This window comes from Nilaparvata lugens, chromosome 5, assembly GCF_014356525.2.
Source record: "Nilaparvata lugens isolate BPH chromosome 5, ASM1435652v1, whole genome shotgun sequence".
Lineage (NCBI taxonomy): Eukaryota > Metazoa > Arthropoda > Insecta > Hemiptera > Delphacidae > Nilaparvata > Nilaparvata lugens.
This window is the reverse complement of record NC_052508.1, coordinates 45,690,639-45,715,016: the sequence shown is the minus strand read 5'-3', so window position 1 is coordinate 45,715,016 and position 24,378 is coordinate 45,690,639. Positions and strand designations below refer to the sequence as shown.

General features: G+C 37.6%; 1 protein-coding gene across 2 annotated transcripts in view; it reads right to left on the bottom strand.

Moving 5' to 3' along the window:
- Positions 1-1,400: 1,400 nt before the first annotated feature.
- Positions 1,401-24,378, bottom strand: part of LOC111048405 (chromatin-remodeling complex ATPase chain Iswi) — a 34,985-nt gene continuing 12,007 nt past the window's right edge. For both annotated transcript variants that reach the window (XM_039428431.1, XM_022334275.2), the window contains exons 7-10: positions 22,799-23,852; positions 18,895-19,046; positions 18,086-18,246; positions 1,401-2,228 (exon numbers count right to left, since the gene is read on the bottom strand). In XM_039428431.1, coding sequence (XP_039284365.1) covers positions 1,991-2,228; positions 18,086-18,246; positions 18,895-19,046; positions 22,799-23,852 — 1,605 coding nt within the window. In that variant the 3' untranslated portion in view covers positions 1,401-1,990. The remainder of the gene's footprint in view (positions 2,229-18,085; positions 18,247-18,894; positions 19,047-22,798; positions 23,853-24,378) is intronic.

Genomic DNA, 24,378 nt, shown 5'->3' with positions numbered 1-24,378 from the left:
TTCTAAATAACTAACTATCTAACCTTGACACGGACCACAGAATTAATGTAAATCTTCAAGAGTATCCAACAGTCTCACATAAAAATACAGAGAGCCTGATTGAAAAATAAGAATAGCAATCTGCAGGAAATCAAAACTTATGCGAGATCTTTCATAAGAGTGATCTATATTCACGAAAAACACTAAACATGATAAAGATAATGATTATAATTCTGTTACTATTGCTTTATTGCTCTCAAGATAATCCTCTTCAAACAAAAAATAAAAAAAAACTTGTATCAAATTAAAAAATTAGAATTGTTTTTACTTTTTAGTTGGGAAAAACATCGGATGACCGGTCTAGGTGAAACCATCGATAAGTGAAAAACATCGAACAGTAAACATCGATGTATCGATACCCATCCCTAATCATAATAGCTATGTATTGAGAGCATAATGCGCGACTTTATCGCTCACGTAAAACATTATCACGCGACGCGAAGCGTAATAATTTTGCAAGAGCAATAAAGAAGCATTACGCGCGAATTACATACAATTTTTTTTCTACAACTGCACAAACCTGTTAAATTACTTGTATCTGGCGGAGTTGATAATAATTCGTCTTCATTGATATTCATTATCCATCATGGCTGCAGAACCGGTAAACCGTACAATTAACGACTTTTTAGGTTAAGATCTGACCTACTTTTGGCGAGCTGCTTATCATTAGCTGATAAGCGAGTGTGAAGAAACTCTTCTGCGCATGATTAGCGAGCGTAAAGAAAATCTACAGCGCATGCGAAAAAGTAGATTCTCCTCGAAAATAAGCTGTTTTAAGAGGAGAATTGAGTATGTAATAGCTATTTATATATTAAGAGCGTAATGCGAGACTTAATCGCTCGCGCAAAACAGTAATCATGCGACGCGAAGCGTGATAATTTTGCAAGAGCAATAAAGAAGCATTACGCGCGAATTACATACAATTTTTTTTCTACAACTGCCCAAACCTGTTAAATTACTTATAACGGCGGAGTTAAAATTACCGACTTTTTAGGTTAAGATCTGACTTTTTGGCGAGCTGCCATCAACTGATTAGCGAGCGTAAAGAAACTCTTCTGCGCATGCGCGAATGATCAGCGAGCGTAAAGAAAATCTACTGCGCATGCACGGATGGTTAGCGAGCGAAAAAGTAGATTCTCCTCAGAAATAAGCTGTTTTACGAGGAGAATTGAGTATGTAAATTCTTTCTTTATGTGCAGTTGTAGAAAAATTCTTTTTTACGTGCAGTTGTAGAAAAAATCGTTTAGAATTTCGGCCCCAAGGCTCATTTTTGAAATTCTTTTGTTTTGTTGATGAACTAACAAGAGAGCTGATATTCTGTGCGGAACGATCTCTTACATGACTATGTAAGAAGCCTACAATCAAAGCAACAGTATTTTATTATTTCCTCTTGTTAGTACAAATACAGTAAAACTCTTTCTTGGCCAACTGTTGAAATTCTAATAAAATATTCATTCCTGAATAATTGAGGGTTAATCTAGATGATAAAACAGTCCATGAAATTTTTATTCTTTTTTCAAATATTGTAGATCAGCAAATAAAAGTTGACAGAATGAGGTACTGCATTTGCTCGTACATCGAATCACAAGAACTGTCACTTCTGTTTACAATATCAATGAATCACAAAACAAAATCAGATTTTGCTTTCACGCATGGTCATATTTTCATGTTCAATACTTTAGTTCACGTGAAATGAAAATTGTAGTTGCAAATAATGTGCTTCTAACAATATGATTCTAACAAAACTAAACAATTGGAAAATACAACATTTAAGTAAGAAAAGTCACATTTTTACAAGATTCATAATTATTATGCATAAGATAAATTACGCTTTATATAAAATAAAATACGCTTTCAATAAGAACAAAAGGGCTTCACAATAAAAAAGTGCAATTTTCACAGTTTTCAAAATACAACAGTAAAAACATCCATTCAAACAGTACTTGTCTCTCTATTTCTTCTTTTTCTTGTTTGGCGTTTTTTGTTCAGGGGTGTTGCTGCCGACATTTTCACTTTTTCTTTTAGCAGCCGCACCGCGAGGTCCTCTCTTCTTCTTTTCGGCTCGCTCTTTCTCTTCCAAATCTTGATTTTCTCGTTCGATCAATGTGATCAAGGTGTTGCATCGTCTCTGAAGTTCTACAGCCGTTCTGGATTTGATGAACCAATCGAATCGAAATTGCGGAGCGCACCTGTACGAATCAAATAAAAATATTGGTTCATTTTTAAAATTTGAAATATATATTTTTAAATTAAAATAATCTATTTCACATTATTAATATTGATGGGACATTTTTTATACTTAAGAGTGACTCACGACTGTCAGCGCAATGTAATTTTAAATCAAAACTTAACTGCAGGTGGGTTAAACCATAAAGAAAAGATAGCATAATCAGATATGTATAATTATAATATCTCATGGCATAGGTAGTTTATGTTTCTAATTTGGATCTAATTTTTTGTCAACTCAAGCCTATTACTGTCGACTACTGTATTGATGTAGGCTAGCCCTACATGGATACTTATCATGTGAGCACGGTTGTCAAGATGACTGTTTTTAGCAACGAACGTTTACAAGTAAATAACTAGTTGAGTTTAAAGTTGGAGTTTTATGATGAACGTTCTAAATTGATGTAGTATTTTGTTTTTATCTTGTTTATAAATGTAAACTTTTAATGAATAAAGTGTTAGTTACAAAAGCACATTTACAACATTGGTGTTGGAAGTGAGATAGAATCATTAAAAAAAGAATTGTGTAAAAGTTTGTTACACAAAACAAGTTTTTGCATGAAAACAAGAGCAAGATCAAAAATGGATATGAAAGCATTCAACAAAATGGTGAATTCGCTCGAAGAAGGATGCTTGAATCTGTATCTAATATAGGGCAAAACTTTCAACAGGAAATCGAGGAAAATTTTCAAATTGTTCAAGATTGTTTATGTTAGTGTTGATGGGGAAAAAGAAAAGATGCTGGATGACTTTTAGAAGAATCATTGCCATTGGTTTGCTCTGGACTTTTATAAGCATTTTAGGTTGGCTTTGAGATTTATGTATAACATTTTTAGGGCCGTTTGCACAGTGTAAGTTTACGCTAAAGCTTAAACCAAATCCTTGTTTTTGGTTTAAACTAAAATTCCGTTTGCACAGTATCAGTTTAAACTCTGTGTTGAGTTTAAACTCTGGGAAAGTTTAAACCTCTAAAGCAGGAGGTTTAAACCAAATAATTTGGGTTAACTAGACATCTGTAAGATTTGATGGGGAAACAGCTAACAGTATTAACTTGCATTAAAAATAGCAAGGACTCTGCCAATTCATAAGAAAGGAAATACAGAACTTCCATCAAACTTCAGACCTATTTCCATAGTACCTACATTGTCCAAAGTTATTGAAACCGAGATGAAGCAGCAAATCACAAACTTCTTTGTGAGAAACAACCTCCTCAACCAGGCCCAACATGGTTTTAGAGGTGTTCGTTCAACTGCTAGTGCACTTATGTCCCTGACAGAAAAAATACAGTCAGCTTTCGAGTATGGAGATTTCCTTTCAATCACGCTTTGCGACCTGAGCAAGGCGTTCGACTGTGTGCCTCATGGCATACTTGTCAAGAAGCTGGAGAAGTATGGTGTACAGGGAACAGTACTGAACACCTAAGAAGCTACCTAGAAAATAGAAGGCAAGTGGTCTCACTTGAGGGAGCCTCATCAGGCATTAAAAATGTGGATCATGGTGTGCCACAGGGCTCAGTGTTGGGTCCCCTGCTATTCATCCTGCTTATGAATGACTTCCCAAACAATGAGAGCTCCATACTCTTTGCAGATGATACCACATTGACTGCTAGAGGTAAAACTGTGGAAGAAGCGGTGGAAAGATCAGTTCTCCAACTAAATGTCGCCAGGACCTGGTTTGCAGCAAACAAGCTGATGCTAAATGACGAGAAAACAAACTTAAACTTACTGGTCTGTTCCCTAAAGAGGACAACATTGGAGGCAGAGCCTGTAAAGTTCCTGGGCTTCTGGATAGACAGCAGGTTGCGATGGAGCTGCCATGTGACAGAAGTCTGCAAGAGATTGTCCAGGGTGATATACCTGCTTAGGAAGCTGAGACATATTGTCTGCAGAGACTACCTGTTATCAGCTTACCATTCCCTGTTTCACAGTCACATCGGATATGGTCTACTGCTGTGGGGACACGCACCTTCTTGTCACGATGTGCTACTACTGCAAAAGAAGGCAATCAGAATCATCTCTTTTGCAGGACATAGAGATCATTGTAGGCCACTTTTCAAGGAACTGAATTCTCACCATATACAGTCAGTATGTTCTGTCCTCCTTGATCTATGTCAGGGACAATCAGCATAAGTTGGTGAGAAGAAACGAAATTCACAGCCACAACACTCGCCATGCTACCAATCTGGAAGTTCCTCGCAGCCGGTTGGCCAGCACGCAGAGAAGTTTTCCATCAGCTGCACTAAGATTTTATAACAGACTCCCAATTGAAGTGAGAAATAAACCTCGCACTAGATTCTGCTTTCTCATCAGACAGGCATTAATGAATAGACCAATTTATTCATTGACTGAGCTGGCTGAGGAGCCACTATTTTAAAACTGTTTTATTCATTGACTGAGCTGGCTGAGGAGCCACTATTTTAAAACCTCTGACACAGTCTGTCTGGTACCCCCAGTCAAGGACGAAGACATCAAGTATCAAGTAAGTAAATTAGTTGTCGATTGTTGTTTTAAATGCTTCTGTAGACGATAATAATTATTTAGGTTATGGTGAATCATTATTGATAGAATTGACAGGAATTGATAGAAGTTTTTAATGCGATTGATAAAGATGACTGCGAAGAAATTTTAAAACTAAGAAAAATTGGGCAAAAACGAATGATTTAAATTTCTAGGATGATAGAGAATTTTCTTAACGGTTTTGCTTGAGTAAAGCAACTGTCAATCCAGTATTTGATTAAATGAACCACTTGATAGAAAATAAGACAATTCTTAACAGTGGTCTTTGATTAGAAAACATATTTTTAATAACACATAGGCTAACTGAGATATTTTGCTTTTGAGAGATTTCTAATAAACGAGGAAGACCGTAGTAGATTTAAGCGTAACAAAATTGCTTTTTTAAAAACATTCTAAAATATATTTTTTGGTGCCTACTAAATATAAGTTTGTATCTAATAGTAATATAGCATTTCATCATTTTTTGAAGAATTTCTTGATCGCTTTTCACTTTTATTACCGTACAGCTTACAGCTCTGTGGATTTTGAACAAGGAAATAGTAGTAGCTACATAACCTCAATTTACTGATGGTTTATAACAAATAACAAATTTCCTGTAAAAGTCAGCCTTCCTGATATTATAAACTATGACATTCTATTACCAACTTAACCCTAAACTAGTTAAACTTAAACTGGATTAGTAAATGCACTGAGTTTAAACTTTCAGATTAACTTAAACTCGATTAACTTAATTGAGTTTAGCAATCTATACTGTGCAAACGGCGCTTAGTGTGCAAAAAATTATTGTGATTCTCAGGGGAATCTTATCACATAGAGAGGCTTACAAGAGATACAGGCGATTGGAGACAATGTTCTTGTAACCTGACTGATTTAAAAATTTTATGACTTTTAAAACAAGATTTTATGAATTTGAGTTTCTTTCTGATGAAGAATGATTTTAATCAAATAGATGAATTGAGAATGATCTGACTGCTTGTGAAATGGTTTTAAATATTGAAAGTTATTCAATGACACTGCCGAAGCTGTCGAAAAGATCCGAAAAATAAAAAAATGAAGAATTTATTGAAAGTTATGGGTGAGCATATCGATCACCACCAGGTGGAGTTCAATGACATAATAGATAAGATGCAGAGCTACTATAACAACAAAATCCTCGATTGGAAACAAGTGACCTTGAAAATTTGATGACACTTTTTGACACTAATGTCAAGGCTATTCTCGAAACCTTACCATCCACTCAAACAATTTGAATATTAGTTCTTCCAATGTAGCTTCTTCACCTACAACTGGAAATATCTCGCCAGTTGCCCTACCTAAGCTTCCTTTAATGACTTTTGACGGCGATTTGAAAATTTGGAGTCAATTTAAAGATTTATTCGAAGCCACGGTTCATAATAATGGTCAAATTGCTGACATACAAAAACATATGTATCTTCGGTCTGTACTGAGAGGCGATGCACTGTCAGTCATTTCTGTGGTCCCATTGACAAGTGATCATTATGCTGAGGCATGGAAATTATTATTGAATCGCTACAATGACTCTTACAATCTGACTGACGCATACTTGCAAGCAATTTTTGATATGCCAGCAGTTAATAAGCAACCAGACTCGCTACGAAAATTCATCACTCATTTAGCTGAGTATATTGCAGCACTAAAACCAATTGGTCATGCAGTTAATGACTGGTCGATTCCGTTATTATTTGTCTTACGTAAAAAACTGACTGAAGGATTGAGAGAGAAGTGGCAGAGACTGCTAAGAAATGGAACAGTATCCGATTTGAAAAACTTCCAAATATTTTTGAATGATGAAGCTGTTATTGGAGGCTACTAAATCCACTGATTTATTGGGGTCATCTACATCGTCAGAAGCCTCCTCACGTAAGCAGTTTGGGAAATCAAAACCCGCTATGGGAAATTACAAGCTTCAGCTATGATTGTTAAAGCGAAATCGGACGAGCTGAAATGTATTGAATGTAATAATTCTCATGAACTGGAAAACTGTGAAGTGTTCTTGAATCTCAAACCGTCTGATAGATTAAAACGTGTAAAAGAATGGAAACTATGTCTATGCTGTTGTTGGCAGGGCACTTTATTAGAGATTGTAGGAAAGGAAGCCGTGCAGTCACTGTAATTCGCGCCATCATTCGCTCCTCCATTTAGAGCCGAGACAGCCGTCTGTTGAAAACACCAACACATTGGCCGGTAATAAACAAATGAGCAGGGTAGACGTGCACGACGCCGCTGATCAAGGCCATCAAACATTTGTTACTGACTCAGCTAAGAAGGTTTTCTCGAATGTAAAGAGTTCCGTAGTATTGTTATCAACTGTTAGAACGGAAGTTCGAGATAATCAAGGCAATTATCAAACGGTCAAAGTATTATTGGATAGTGCAAGCACCGAGTCATTTATTACAAGGCGATGCATGAAAAAACTGGGTTTAGTGGTGCAGAAAACACATAGCTTGCCAATCTATGGATTATCTGATACTAAATTGGAAGTAGCAGATGAAATCACTAACTGTGAATTTGAAACACCGAACCCCCTTCATTAAAAGTTACCGCGTTGGTAGTCAACAAGATAGCAGCTACAAATCAGATAAGAAATGCGTACTGGGCACATATTGAAGGACTGGATCTAGCAGATCCTGAATTTTTCCTTTCAGAGGAGGTTGATATTTATTGGGTGCTGAATACTTCCCCTTCATTCTGACTGGAAGAAAGGTGATTGGTCCAGCGGGTACACCATCTGCCCTAGAAACTGTATGGGGCTACTGCCTGATGGGTAAGGTATCAGAGAGAGTTCTACTATCTCAAATAATCTGTGCACGTATTCCAATTCTAATTTAGAAGAGTTGTTGAAGCGATTTTGGGCCGTAGAAGAGCCACCTATGACAAAGAATTATCGGAAAGTGAAATGGCCTGTGAAGAGATATACAAAACAACTGTTTGTCGTTCGAATACTGGTAGATACATTGTAGAATTACCATTCAAGGAAACACCAGAATTATTAAATGAGAGTCGAGAATTAGCCTTGAAAAGATTTATACTATTGGAACGTAGGTTATCAAAAAATCCTGTATTGAGACAGTTGTATAATGAGTTTATGGAGGATTATTTGAAACAAAAGCACATGGTGCTAGCACCCGAACCAGTCAACCAAACCAAATACAATTTTTACATTCCTCATCATTGTATTTGTCGTATAACAGAGGATGGAAATATCAGTAAATTTCGGGTAGTCTTTGATGCCTCAATGAAAACTGAAAATGGTCCTTCATTGAATGAGATTCTCCACATTGGGCCCAGCTTACAATTAGATATTTCAAGTCTATTGTTGAGATTTCGATCTCAGGAGGTGGCAATTGTTTGTGATATTAGACAAATGTATAGAAATATCTCGTTGAATAGGAAACATCATGACTTCCAACGGATTTTTTGGCGAGCTGATGAGAGAGAAGATGAAAGAGTATACTCTAACAACTGTGTCGTATGGTGTATCATCATCGCCATTTCTTGCTATTCGTACCTTGCATCAGTTGATTGAAGATGAAGGACAAAGATTCCCTGCAGCCTCTGAAGCTTTACGGTTTTCTACTTACATGGATGATATAGTCACATCAGTCCCATCAGTGGAAGCAGCCAAGCAACTGCAGTCCGAGCTTACTGAATTGTTAATCAAAGGGCAATTTGAATTGCGAAAGTGGGCCAGCAATCATCCTGCCATTCTATCAAATCTCCCTCCTGAGCATTGTGCTATTGAAGCAAAAGATTTCACTTTGGAGTCTGACAAAACCACTAAAATTCTTGGCTTCCAGTGGAATCCAATTGGTGACTACCTCTTCTACAGGGTAAAGGTTCCATCCAAGCTAGCTACAAAACGAAACATTTTATCAACTTTAGCACAAATTTTTGATCCATTAGGATATTTGACACCTTTCATGCTTACCATCAAGAGTATAATTCAATATCTATGGCAATCTGGATGTGACTGGGACGATATAGCATCCGTGGAGGTAGTGAAAAAATGGGAGTTTATTTGCAACCAATTACCCCTGTTGGAAAAACTGAATATTCCTCGTTGCTTGAACTTTGAGTTGTGTGAAAATATACAGCTGCATGGTTTTGCTGACAGCTCAGAACGCGGCTATGCTGGAGTGGTTTATTTGCGAGCCTCATTGAAGGATGGTAGCATGGTATGCACAATACTAAGATCTAAAGCCAAGGTAGCTCCATTGAAGAAAATCACACTGCCACGTCTGGAGCTTTGTGCGGTTGTCCTAGTAGCTAGATTATTACATGAAGTTCAGAAGTGCTCTCAAAAATTATAAACATAGATTATATTGCAGCTTGGACTGATTCAACCGTGGCACTGAGTTGGATTCGGTCTTCACCTCATCGTTGGGCTACGTTTGTGGCAAATCGTGTAAGTCAAGTACAGGAACACCTGTCTACAGAGCAATTCAGATATGTGCCAACCGAATGTAATCCTGCTGATTGTGCTAGTCGTGGACTATTGCCCAACGAATTGATTGGTAATTCTCTGTGGTGGAATGGTCCTGATTGGTTAGCCAAACCACTGGAGTGCTGGCCACACCAACTCCACGGTAATGATGATGAAAATTCCAAACAGATTGAATTGGAAGCAAGAAAAATTACACTAGCAACACAGAGTAAAGAGCCCTCACATGAACTTCTTCTTATAAATAAATTTTCCTCATTGACTGTATTGAAGAGAGTGACAGCATGGATTAAGAGGTTCATTCACAACTGTTGTAATAAAGCTAGCAAACATACAGGTCCGTTGAGCACTGAAGAGTTGAATGAAGCAATGCTCTCTATAATTGCATTAGTACAAAAGGAATCATTTCCCGATGCTATAGCTGCTATACAATCAAACGATAAATCCATCACAAAAAGTCTTGAACAGTTGAACCTTTTATGGATTCAACTGGGTTACTAAGAGTGGGGGGAAACTGAGAAATTCAAGCCTATCTGATAGAAATATACCCATTGTTGCTCCCAAAAACTCATCACGTGACAAATTTGATTATAGATCACTACCATAAACTGTATTTACATCCTGGCCCAGCTAATTTGCAAGCAGTCATTCAAAGACAATTTTGGATCTTGAGAGCAAGAGACATAATTCGTAAGAGAACAATTAAATGCATGGAATGCTTTCGTGCAAAACCCACTGGGCAACAACCACTCATGGGAGACCTCCCGTCTGCTAGACTGCAAGGAGTCAAGGCATTCCTAAATACAGGGTTGATTATGGTGGACCTTTTGATATACCCTAGGGCGACTGAGGAAGGCTAGAATATACAAGGCATATATTTGTTTATTTATTTGCCTTTCAACTCGGGCTGTACATCTAGAATTAGTCTCGGAATTATCAACAGATGCTTTTCTAGCTGCAATGAAACGATTCCTAGCAAGAAGAGGCACTGTTCACACGATGTATAGTGATTGTGGTACCAATTTTGTGGGAGCAAGCCGAAAACTGTCACAATGGTATGAGCTCACAAAAGCATCAAGGTTCAATGAGGAGATGACTAGAGAGCTGGGTAATCGAGGAATCAAGTGGGTATTCAACCCTCCAGCAGCTCCACATTGGGGAGGAATCTGGGAAGCAGGAATAAAATCTACTAAGAGATTGCTCAAGGCTGCAGTTGGTAATCAAATTCTAACGTATGAAGAATTCAGTACTGTATTAACCCAAATTGAGTGGATATTGAATTCAAGACCATTGACCCCTGTTAGTTCAGACCCAAGAGATTTAAGTGTGTTAACTCCAGGTCATTTTGTACTCATGGAAAGCCCAAAGGTTTGGCCAGAGCCAGAGGAATCAATTGAACCGGTGAACTTAAGAAATCGATGGAGTTTCAAAAGAATTGTATCTTCATTCTGGAAACGTTGGCAATTGGAGTATGTATCTAGCTTGCAAACCCGAACAAAATGGTACAAAAAACAAAGTAATGTTAATATTGGAAGTATGGTTCTCTTAAAGGAAAGTAACCTACCCCTCTACAATGGAGGCTTGGCCGAATAACGAAGATATTTCCTGGACAGGATGGAGTTGTGAGAGTGGTGGAGGTACAGACTGCAAAGGGAAGTCTCACTAGGGCTGTCAATAGGGTATGTCTCCTCCCTATTGATGAAGATTAGGCCTTATTGAAGGGAACTTCAATAAGTTTAGTGGTTAGTTTTTTTTGTTTCTCGTTTCATATGTGGGAAAGGTTCCCAAGTTGCTTGTTTCTTGTTTTTATTCTATATTGGTTGTATATAGTCATTATTCTCGTCCCATCCTCTCCTTTCCGTGGGCCTCCTACTCCTTTTTTGCAAGTCTCCTCAAGGGCCCCTGAGGAGTGAAGACATTTTCCTTTTCTTTCCTAGTTTCCCTAGTAGGGTTCGTTATAGGGTTTTTTTTTTGTTATTGGAAGTTCTTCCAAGGTGGGCGGAATGTTCGGACGTTATATGAATGTTCCCCTTTGTCTGGCGTGTGTGTGGAGGGGGCAATATACGGTGATGCGCAAAACATAATTGTGGCCAGTCGTCGATTGACAGCCAATTGAACAGCTCACCTCTCGTAATGTCGATTTTCATTTTTGCAAAGTGATCTATTGATTATTTATTGTGATTTATTACAAGTGTCGTCTCGTATCGTGATCTGGACCCGGGATCCTGGAAGCAAGGAGGATTTGACATGAAGGTAGGCCTATGTTATTGTGCACTTAGCCATTTTAATTGTTCAAATTGCTACCCGACGCCAGACAACCCAAAGTTCTCGATGTAATATGATACAGTCCACAAACCAGAGTGCTGTTTGAGCCAGCCTCTGTCGATTAAACAATGGCATTACATGTTTGACATGAAGAAGTCATTTTTCTGACATCCTCAACTGAATAGGAATTATGAGTTCTTACCCAATGAATCATTCTGGTCACTCCAGGGTGACACAAGTCACAGTGTAGGGAGTGTAATTTATCGGTTGGGTTGTTACACACTCTGGAAAGTGCATCTGCTACTTGGTTGTCCTTTCCTGGTCTGTAAATTATTTCGTAATTGTAGCATGACATCTCCAATCGCCATCGTTGTATTTTTCATTTTTATTTATTTTGATGAGTCATATCAAACATGAATGATACAGAGCGCTGGTCAGTGATAATTTTGAAGAATCTTCAAGTAAGAAATGTCTCCACTTTTAAGAGCACACACAATAGCAAAAGCCTCTTTTTCAATGGATGAATGTTTACGCTCACTATCATTCAGCTTCTGAGAAAAGAATGCTACTGGACGTCCACACTGTGATAGGACAGCTGAAATTAAAAAATCAGATGCATCTGTTTCAACCACAAAAGGTTCAAAGTCGTCAATTGTACTAACTACTGCCTTAGAAATCTCAGTTTTGAGTTGATTGAAGTCAGCTATAGCTTCAGAAGTCAAAGGAAAGGTCTTTGCTGTAAGAACCGTTTAGCTTATCTGAATAATTGGATATCCATTGGAATAGTGTGCAAACATTCCAATTGTTCGCTCAAGAGCCTTTCTATTATCTGGGGGTGGAAGATTGAGCAATGGTTTCAGACGTTCAGGGTCAGGAGAAATTGTCCCATTTCAATTTTATAGCCAAGCAAGCTTATTGAAGTAAGTGAATATTTGATTTTTTCTGTATTGATTGTAAAATTATATTTTTGTACTGCATCTAAGGATTTTTTTGAGATTCAAATCATGTCCTTCTGATTCTTACCACATATTGTCACATCATCCAGGTATGCATACGTTTTTTCAAGTTTTTCATATTAATAATTATCAATGACTCGCTGAAAAGTGGGTACACCATCTGTCAGACCAAAAGCAAGCCTTCGAATTGATAAAAACGGCCACATGCCTCAAATGCAGTGAAAGGTCGATCTTTTCTCGTAGGGGTACCTGGTGGTAAGCGATTTTCAAGTCAATAGTGTGAATACAGAGTTTTTTGAGACCTAGAAACCATATCTTCAAGACTAGGGAGGGATATGCGTCAAGATGTGTGTATCGGTTAATAGTTTGATAGTCTATTACCATTCGCTTTTTGTGATTTTCGTCTTCACTACAAATGCTTGAGCTCTCCGGGAGACCTGCTTTCTTCAATAATTCCATCAGCTAGCAGTTTCTCAATTTCTTTCTCATGAAACTAGTGTCTTCAAGAGAATGCTTTCGGGATTTAGTAATTATAGGTTTAATGTCTTTAGTTAAAAACTCAAAAAGTGGTGGAGTTCTATCTTTGCTGGAGCCAGATAATTGATAGTCAATGGGGGTTTAGTTCCTCCAATGAAACTCTAAGTTCAGAGTGTTGATTAAGTAAGTCATGTCTACAATAACATTAGCACGCAAATCAGGCAATACACTGAATTTTGTTTTGGGGTAATGTTGACCTGAAAATTCTAAATGAGCTACACAATAAAAGGAAATGTTCTTTCTTAGTGATGTTGAAGCCATGGACACTGCACCAGTTGTAGGGTACATTTCAAGTCCACATTTTTTAGCAAAACCGTGTGAAATAAATGTCTCAGAGCTTCCTGTATCTATCAAAGCAGAAGTAGGATGTGTTTACCTGAGCTTGTACTGTAGCATTTTCAAGAACAGTAGAGGCTGCAATAGCGCCGAAGATGAAGAAGTTTTAGTAGAATCATTGCCATTGGTTTGCTCTGGACTTTTATAAGCAATTTAGGTTGGCTTTGAGATTTATGTGTAACATTTTTAGGGCCGTTTGCACAGTGTAAGTTTACGCTAAAGCTTAAACCAAATCCTTGTTTTTGGTTTAAACTAAAATTCAGTTTGCACAGTATCAGTTTAAACTCTGTGTTGAGTTTAAACTCTGGGAAAGTTTAAACCTCTAAAGCAGGAGGTTTAAACCAAATAATTTGGGTTAACTAGACATCTGTAAGATTTGATGGGGAAACAGCTAACAGTATTAACTTGCATTAAAAATAGCAAGAACTCTGCCAATTCATAAGAAAGGAAATACAGAACTTCCATCAAACTTCAGACCTATTTCCATAGTACCTACATTGTCCAAAGTTATTGAAACCGAGATGAAGCAGCAAATCACAAACTTCTTTGTGAAAAACAACCTCCTCAACCAGGCCCAACATGGTTTTAGAGGTGGTCGTTCAACTGCTAGTGCACTTATGTCCCTGACAGAAAAAATACAGTCAGCTTTCGAGTATGGAGATTTCCTTTCAATCACGCTTTGCGACCTGAGCAAGGCGTTCGACTGTGTGCTTCATGGCATACTTGTCAAGAAGCTGGAGAAGTATGGTGTACAGGGAACAGTACTGAACACACTAAGAAGCTACCTAGAAAATAGAAGGCAAGTGGTCTCACTTGAGGGAGCCTCATCAGGCATTAAAAATGTGGATCATGGTGTGCCACAGGGCTCAGTGTTGGGTCCCCTGCTATTCATCCTGCTTATGAATGACTTCCCAAACAATGAGAGCTCCATTCTCTTTGCAGATGATACCAAATTGACTGCTAGAGGTAAAACTGTGGAAGAAGCGGTGGAAAGATCAGTTCTCCAACTAAATGTCGCCAGGACCTGGTTTGCAGCAAACAAGCTGATGCTAAATGACGAGAAAACAAACTTACTGGTCTGTTCCCTAAAGAGGACAACATTGGAGGCAGAGCCTGTAAAGTTCCTGGGCTTCTGGATAGACAGCAGGTTGCGATGGAGCTGCCATGTGACAGAAGTCTGCAAGAGATTGTCCAGGGTGATATACCTGCTTAGGAAGCTGAGACATATTGTCTGCAGAGACTACCTGTTATCAGCTTACCATTCCCTGTTTCACAGTCACATCGGATATGGTCTACTGCTGTGGGGACACGCACCTTCTTGTCACGATGTGCTACTACTGCAAAAGAAGGCAATCAGAATCATCTCTTTTGCAGGATATAGAGATCATTGTAGGCCACTTTTCAAGGAACTGAATTCTCACCATATACAGTCAGTATGTTCTGTCCTCCTTGATCTATATCAGGGACAATCAGCATAAGTTGGTGAGAAGAAACGAAATTCACAGCCACAACACTCGCCATGCTACCAATCTGGAAGTTTCTCGCAGCCGGTTGGCCAGCACGCAGAGAAGTTTTCCATCAGCTGCACTAAGATTTTATAACAGACTCCCAATTGAAGTGAGAAATAAACCTCGCACTAGATTCTGCTCTCTCATCAGACAGGCATTAATGAATAGACCAATTTATTCATTGACTGAGCTGGCTGAGGAGCCACTATTTTAAAACTGTTTTATTCATTGACTGAGCTGGCTGAGGAGCCACTATTTTAAAATATTTTAAAACCTCTGACACAGTCTGTCTGGTACCCCCAGTCAAGGACGAAGACATCAAGTATCAAGTAAGTAAATTAGTTGTCGATTGTTGTTTTAAATGCTTCTGTAGACGATAATAATTATTTGGGTTATGGTGAATCATTATTGATAGAATTGACAGGAATTGATAGAAGTTTTTAATGCGATTGATAAAGATGACTGCGAAGAAATTTTAAAACTAAGAAAAATTGGGCAAAAACGAATGATTTAAATTTCTAGGATGATAGAGAATTTTCTTAACGGTTTTGCTTGAGTAAAGCAACTGTCAATCCAGTATTTGATTAAATGAACCACTTGATAGAAAATAAGACAATTCTTAACAGTGGTCTTTGATTAGAAAACATATTTTTAATAACACATAGGCTAACTGAGATATTTTGCTTTTGAGAGATTTCTAATAAACGAGGAAGACCGTAGTAGATTTAAGCGTAACAAAATTGCTTTTTTAAAAACATTCTAAAATATATTTTTTGTTGCCTACTAAATATAAGTTTGTATCTAATAGTAATATAGCATTTCATCATTTTTTGAATAATTTCTTGATCGCTTTTCACTTTTATTACCGTACAGCTTACAGCTCTGTGGATTTTGAACAAGGAAATATTAGTAGCTACATAACCTCAATTTACTGATGGTTTATAACAAATAACAAATTTCCTGTAAAAGTCAGCCTTCCTGATATTATAAACTATGACATTCTATTACCAACTTAACCCTAAACTAGTTAAACTTAAACTGGATTAGTAAATGCACTGAGTTTAAACTTTCAGATTAACTTAAACTCGATTAACTTAATTGAGTTTAGCAATCTATACTGTGCAAACGGCGCTTAGTGTGCAAAAAATTATTGTGATTCTCAGGGGAATCTTATCACATAGAGAGGCTTACAAGAGATACAGGCGATTGGAGACAATGTTCTTATAACCTGACTGATTTAAAAATTTTATGACTTTTAAAACAAGATTCTATGAATTTGAGTTTCTTTCTGATGAAGAATGATTTTAATCAAATAGATGAATTGAGAATGATCTGACTGCTTGTGAAATGGTTTTAAATATTGAAAGTTATTCAATGACACTGCCAAGATACGACGGATATTTCTATCTCTCGATCTAGAATATCAGAGATGAATAGTTGGAAGCAACAGACCGTCTGAAGCAACATTGTTTGGTGCCTCAAGGAAGTCACAAATAGAGTGTGGACACAGGTAACTGCCTAGGGTGTGCAGGTTACGACATGCATTAGGGTATGCATAAGTGAAAAAATCAGGAGCAAGTGAGGGTGTCACTAGCTCGAATGGAACTCCTCAGTCCTCAGCATGTAGCTGAGTGGAAGCACATCTGTCCGCAACTGCAGAAGCATGGCTATCTGGCAGGGAAGAAGTGTGTCTGTCCTGAGGTTTGGCTGAGCAGAGTATTGTTCGATTTAGAGGTTTGAGACATCGTTGGTGAGAACGCGATGGAGCCCTCAAAATTGAGGATCAAATGCTGCTATATCCAATTGTTCAAGTTTGTTATTTTCAACTATAATTTGTAATTTGGAAATTCAACTAAAAATGTTTGCTCAAAATTAGAAAGAACAAGGGGAGACCTGTACTACATTGTGAAGAGGATAATAATTGTGTACAGGATTAAGAAAACTGAATGAAGAACCAAACCAAAGGTTGTACACACAATCGTCTACCACCTTATCAAGGAAATCTGGATATTGGAGACCAATATCCCTAAGGGGGGGATAGTGATGTAGGCTAGCCCTACATGGATACTCATCATGTGAGCACGGTTGTCAGCAACGGATCAGTGGACTGTTTTTAGCAACGAACGTTTACAAGTAATTAACTAGTTGAGTTTTAAGTTGGAGTTTTATGATGAACGTTCTAAATTGATATAGTATTTTATTTTTTTATCTTGTTCCTCAATGTAAACTTTTAATGAATAAAGTGTTAATTACAAAAGCACATTTACAACAGTATATTATTACGGTTTTAGCCGGATGAGACTGTAAGAAAGGCACAGTATAAGAGACTACCGGCATCACATAGCTTCACGAAAAAGTACTAGGACTATCAGCTCCACGAAGTACTAGGACTATCAGCTCCACGAACAAGTACTAGGACTATCAGCTTGAATTGATACTGAAATTGGAGCATAAACACCCTATACCATGGGATGGATATCTTCTTCTGCTATCTTTTCTCTGTGGTTTAATCGTAGAGCTACAGTTCTAATGGGTGGACTCATCGAAGTAAGTAAACTTAATTTATTATTGAATTCTTGTTTTTGATAAAACAAGATTTCTCAAAAGCCAACAGTACTGCAGATAGTCATTCAATAAGTAACGAAACAAATTACTACTTCTCAAAAACGGTGATCGACATAAACTTTCAGGACTAACTCAAGCCAACATCTGATCAGTTCAATAATATTTTGTAAACAAAACCACAAACTTACAGTGGCAAGTCTGCTCGTAAGTTGCACCGTGGAACAAAAACGACCCGCGATAGAAGAATCTTAAGTTGCGGAAGGTGAAAATGTGGCAAAATTGAGTAAAGAATGTGTAGGAATGGATAAAGCGGCGTACAAAGACAATTTTTCAAATCGTTTGAATGTTTACAAACGCTTAGAACAGTTCCAAAGTGGCCGTTAAAAGTTTAAGATTAAACGCTGAGGGCTCTTGACCAATATCAATAAATTGAACTACTTCATTTCTAATAACCAGTATTGCCAATTGTTAATTTCTTATTGCCTACAACGGCTTATAGTGCAGCCTACGACAAATTTGTTCTACAATTTTATGCATATTTTCAACTACTTTGTAAGATGAAGCTTCAACTAAAATATCAGAAAATGTAAACTTGATGAAATAGACATTTTTGAAATTATTAATAAACTTCATTGTTTTTAATATTACTTATAACTTATTTATTCATCATCTAACCTGACAGCAGCTCTGAGCTCCTCATATACATTCTCTTTGTCAAATCCAAGTTTATGCAGCATACAAACAAGGAATCTATCTTCTTCCTCGATGTAATTTTTTCCTTTGTTGGTTCCATAGAGTATTCTCAGCTGATGGAATGGTGCACGGTATCTGGCCATCTACAAATAAAGGTTCATTTCAGTTCTCTTCACATTGCAACAGGTAGAATAGTGATTAATTCAAAGATGAATCAATTACATGATTGATCTCGTATTAAAGTTATACATTAATAGTAAAATAAAAAAATATACATTAAATAAAAAGACGAAACAATTAGCCTAATATTTATGGATAACTTAGGAAACTGTTTCGTTGGATACGTCATTATCAATGAGGCTAAAATTCTAATATAGAACTTTTCTAAGAGGTAATTGAATGTAGTTTTATTTAATATGGATACCCCTACTACATAATATACAATGCAACACAGTACATTATTAATAGTGATCAATTATTGATGATTTATTTATTTACTCTTCTTGACGTGATTTATTTAAGTAATATGGAAAAAATCAATCGATAACTTTCAATACATCATAATTTGACAAGGATTATCGAAATTAGAACCAATATGTTGACAATGTTATACTACACGGCTTGTAAACAATTTAAGCCAATATATCAGTTTCTATTGGATCATTGCAACGTAAAAGTCAAAAAAGTATCTAATCAAGAATAACACGAAAAAAATATTTAGCACATACCTGACACATTACAAAATGACATATCACAGGATTCATTAATTCGAGTGTAATATACAAAATTACCTTTGTGTCTAGAGCTTTCTTGATGCTGGCCCTTCGTTGAATTTTGGCCTCTCCTCTCTCAATCTGTGCCATTATCCGGTCAATATCTTGAAGCTCATGACATCTTTCCCAAAATACTGAACTGTACTCGACAACTTCGTCTGGAGACTTTCCTGTCGAGACAATACAGAAGAAATGAATAAATTATTGCAAGCGATAATCAGTTTCATGATTGCACAAAAGGTAGGAGAAATATTTTTCAATACAATCTCATCTAAATCTTTAGATAAGAATGTCTCTTTTATAGTACAAGGCCTAGTAAAGGGTTCTATCGCCAACATAAGCTACTTTTTTCATGATTTATCAAAATAGTAGAAATCATATTTTTTCAAACACAATCCTGTCTAAATCTTTCAATCAAAATGACTACTGCATTTCACAGTTCAAGGTGAAGTAGAAGATCTTATTATTTATAAATACGGATATATAACACGAACTCATTTATGTTATTAGAATACCCTATTCCACCCTCTAGGTTTCCTAATAATTGCGAAGTATTGCTACAACGCGGACTAGCTACAGTCGGATATGGGTCGGGGTCAGTAGCCGTACTGACAGGTGGAGTTACCGGACCTACACTTCTCCCTCTATCCTGATTCTTTACCCTCTGCTTCTTTCGCGAGATTTTTAATTTCAGGGGAAGAGTGTTTGTCCGTGCCGTTGCTGGCCGATTCGGCCCTCGGCCTTTGGAATACAGGGTGGGTGTTAAGGGAGATTAAGATAACCCTATACAAGGAGACGGATCTGACTATCAGATCCCTACCAATAATTCTATTTATAAAGGTAGTACGCAATCTGAACCAACTGCGAATTGACGGCGAGCAAGCTGTACCTGCAAGCCCGGGATGTGGTTTTTCTATGGGGTTTAAGGTGAGAGCTATGGGGTAAAGGTATGACGGAACTATGGAGTTATTAGTAGTATTTAAGATATAGTTAAATAGGGCACGGTATAGGGTGTAAGCTATAGAGAATAGGGTGCAGGGTATGAGATATACGGTATAGGGTATAGGGAACAGAGAATCAATAATAAGATTATTATTCTCTACAGCAAATAAATATCTGCTCAATAATCCGCAATCTGAGAATTGCGCTCTAGCTCTCAGCAGGCTGGACCTGCTAGCTAAACATAGTATATCTATTTCAATTTTATGATAATTAAAGTTTGTAGGATGAGGTTTCGGGTGTCGGATTTCTGAATCGCGAGCCTGCAGCTGCGAAAGGATTTTCAGCAATTCTGAAACTGCTAAACAGGATTTCCGCGCTAATCTGGTGACTGCGCGCCGGTTATTAAGGGCCAATCTTTGAAGCGTTGCGTCTGTGACTTCAACAAGGACGTTCTCAAGCTGTACCTGAGAGCTAGAAGGATTTTAGAATGGGGAAAGTGAAGAGAGAGAAAGAGAAAGGATGTCGCAGTCTGGGAACTTCGACAAGGACGTTCTCAAGCTGTACCTGAGAGCAGGAAGCGTTGCAGTCTGTGACTTCAACAAGGACGTTCTCAAGCTGTACCTGAGAGCAGGAAGCGTCGCAGTCTAGAAACTTCGACAAGGACGAACTCAAGCTGCACCTGAGTTATCTAGGAAAAGGATGGGCTTTTCCTACTTGGAATTACAGCAAGTCTGAATTTGCTAAATAAGTTAAAATACAGGGCCACCTAATGATATGAAAATTAAATAAGGAAAATACACCCCTTAAAACTGAGATTACCTTATTACAGAAGAGGAAATGCACACAAGTGACCAGTCCTAACATACAGTTACCTGAATCACTGCAGAACCAAATACGGAGAATAGCGAAAAAATTCCCGCACTAAACTTAAACGTCGTGAAGCGACAGAGTCGAGACTTATAAATTAAGCACTCAAAAATAATCCGCTATAAGAGCCTAGTTAAATTTCCCACTCAACTATTTGTAGCACATACTTGAGATCCCTTACAGGTTTCAAAACCAAGGATAACTCGATCACCCCCAGTGATACGAATTTAGGAAAAATAGCCGACAAGAAAGAAAATCCCACAAGGGAGTTCTAACTTCGAGTTGTCCGGAACTCGTCCTACAATATTCTATATTAACACAAAATAGAATAATTCCCCTAGAAATAACAAGTACCGGGAACGTCGTAAGGAGAGGAGATTCGCGACCCGATCTCACGCTCAACCACCGAACAACTGCCTCTCTCCCAGGTCTTCTTGAAGCAGTACGGGGTCGCTGAAAATTAGGAGGCCGGGGGAAAAGAGATTGCCGACCAATGGGAGTCTGAAAAGACGATCACGCCACTGGTCATGTGACAGGGTTTGACTCAGCTGCTCCTGATGTTAAGGGTGCAGCTAATGATGACAATGATACTAATTACTACACTAAATCAGGCCGGTAAACAATATTTCTCACCAGAAATTACAAGAAGAACGATACCGACTCAACTCGATAATTGCCTATCGCTTTGATGATACGGCTGCTGCTGCTGCAATACTAAATACGAGAACGCTCAGAGTGGTAAACAAGATCTGGAAATTTCTGGTTATAATGAATCTGTTGCTGATGATTTATAGGGGTTGACAGCGATGGTAATGATGTACATACACAACTACAAGTTCAACAAAATATATCTGGCAGTCGACCCTATTCTTATTCTAAAATAGAATAAATTCGCTAAATTATACATTAGACGACGGCTCTACGTCCGTCACAAAAATTCACTTTGTGACAATGTATGTTTATTTCGATTAACTAGTTTCGGTTAATACGACATTACCTAACTCGATTAAACCGTAGTTCACAAGAGATAAAACACTTATTGACATGGTCTGCTTTTAAATTAATAAAACAAAATGAATCTTATTTTAAAGTTTTTTAAAGAATAAAGGGTGCTATAAGATTTATTTTGTTTTATTAATTCACAAGAGATGTCTAATGATAGAGGAATTATAAGTATTGAGTTGAAATAAGTTTTCTCGTGGCTGAACTACACAAGCTCAAAATCTATAAATTAATAAGAAACTAGATTCTCGATATTCCAATAAATATTTGATTGTAACAATTTCAAGTCTTTTTCTATCGTTTATGGTTGTTTTTCATTAAATTTGAAGCCTAGTGGAATGGGAATGATCGGGCTTTCACACTAAATATGGTTATCTACCACAAAACCACCTTTACTAACAAATTGCACTCAAAGCACAGAGATCCTTCTTTACAGACTATAAATAATGAATTATGATCGATATAATAACTAAGTATAACTGACTGTCTGAGGGCTCAAGTCCTCATATATTGTATAAATGGCAAATCCTATTGTATAAACTGGGTACTTGATGGTCAATAAATCTATTCTATTAATTAATAATGTGATACTACATTCAATTAATCACATAATAAGTAACTCATTATAATATTGAAAGTTCCTGGTAGTGCAGAATATTTTATTTGCAGCCAAGTGAAATTGTAGTGAAAATCAATTCATTTAAATCCATCTATGTTAATTTATCCAACACGAACGGCTTACTATTAAATCACCTTGTTTGATATTAAATATAACAATTAGCAGTCAAATTGATTTAATAAATGAATTTATACACTTACTGTGACAACGAGATCTTTCGGCAGGTCCGCCATCTTCATGGTTGACAACCATTGAAGAAATTTGACTGCTAGTCATTATATTTAATAACAAAAAGTCATTTAAATCATGAAAAAATTCAAAAACATGAATTTATTTATAGTGTATTGTACGGTTTTTTATTGTATTTACTTTAGAATATGATTACTTACCAAATGTATTATTGTTTTTAGAATTTATTTTATTATTCATACGGTTTGTAAGTATTTTTCTTTTTGCTAATAAATGGCAATGTTTTATTTGTGCAAGTGTTACCTTCAACATCCTTGGCAATGTTCTCGATGTCCTCCCTTCCATACTTTTCGTTAGCCTTGATGAACTGGTTGAAGTCTCGCTTAGTCCAGTTGGTGAATCCCTGCGTGAGAAGTTTCTCCTTCTCGCCCAACTCCTCGTCAGACAAGGGCTGTGCATCGTCAATCTTCTTCTGTTCCTCTTTTTGAAAGCGGTTTGCATCGGAGCCGAGTTCAGGATTCTTGGGCACTTTGTAACCGACCGTTTTGCGGAAGTAATAGATCTCCTGGTCGAGCAGCTCGAACAGCCTGGGGGGGAAGAACTGGAAGTCTTGGACGATGGGCTGCTTGGGGGGGCGCGGTGCCTTGGGGGCCTTGGGCTCGGACACCCTCAAAGCTTCACGGAAGTATGCGTCGACTGCATAGTTGGCCTTGCGCTCTCGCTTCGGTGGCTCGATCCAGTTGCCGAGACCCATCATCTTCTGTTTCTCTCTGTAGTCCTCGCCTTCGAACTGGTACACTGATTCAGTCGGGGCATCCATCGTGAAGTTTCGCAGAGATGACTCGTCACCCATGGATTCCAGTTTCTGTTTTATCTCCTCAGATTTCGCCTCCCCTTTGCGCAGAATCGTGTCAATGTCTTCGTCGGTGATTTCAGAGTCCTTGGACGCGAACACGTGGTTGGCTCCGTGTCTGATCATCTGCAACATCTCGTCTTTGTTGAGAGCGCTCTTGTTATCCACTAGCCTCCCCTGCTGTATGACAAGCTTGTCCAACCTCAACTTCACCTCGGCTTTCTCGACAATCTTCTCCTCGACGGTGTTTTCAGTGATCAATCGGAACACCCTGACTTGCTTCTGCTGTCCGATTCTGTGCGCTCTGTCCATGGCCTGGAGGTCCATCTGCGGATTCCAGTCAGAGTCGTAGAGGATGACGACGTCGGCCGTCGCCAGGTTGATTCCCAGACCTCCCGCTCTCGTCGACAACATGAAGATGAACTTCTTGCTGTTCGGCTCGTTGTACTCGTTGATCTGTCGCTGTCTGTCTTCGTGTGGTGTTTGTCCGTCCAGTCTGCAATACTAAAATTAACAAAATAATATTGAATATCATTCGAATCAAATAACATTTTATAGCTTTATCTCAAGAAGAACAGAAAGAGCATATTATTCAGTTTTGACAGTATGACAATAGTGATTGAAAGAACAAATAACCTCAAGTGAATTCCTGTACTCAGGTGTATCCTCATACATTAAACTTTATACTTTAGTTACACTATTTGAATGCTTTGAAGTTAACACTGAGATGTATTACAATATTAGGTGTATGTGAATATTGTATGAAAAATATATACATTTCTTTTAGGCCAATATATTATATATCTCTTCAACTATTCTGCTGAAACTATTGCCAGCCAATTTTGAAGTAATATAGGTTCAATTTCCATATGATTTGAGACAAAACAAAGGCTAGCAGCCCTTTATTTGCAGGTTCTTGTTAAAATACAAATATGACCTAATTAAAAAAAAATGATCAAATAGACAAATATTTTATCAATCTTATATTTGGCATAAGATAATACAGAAGTAAAATTCAGTTTATTCGTTT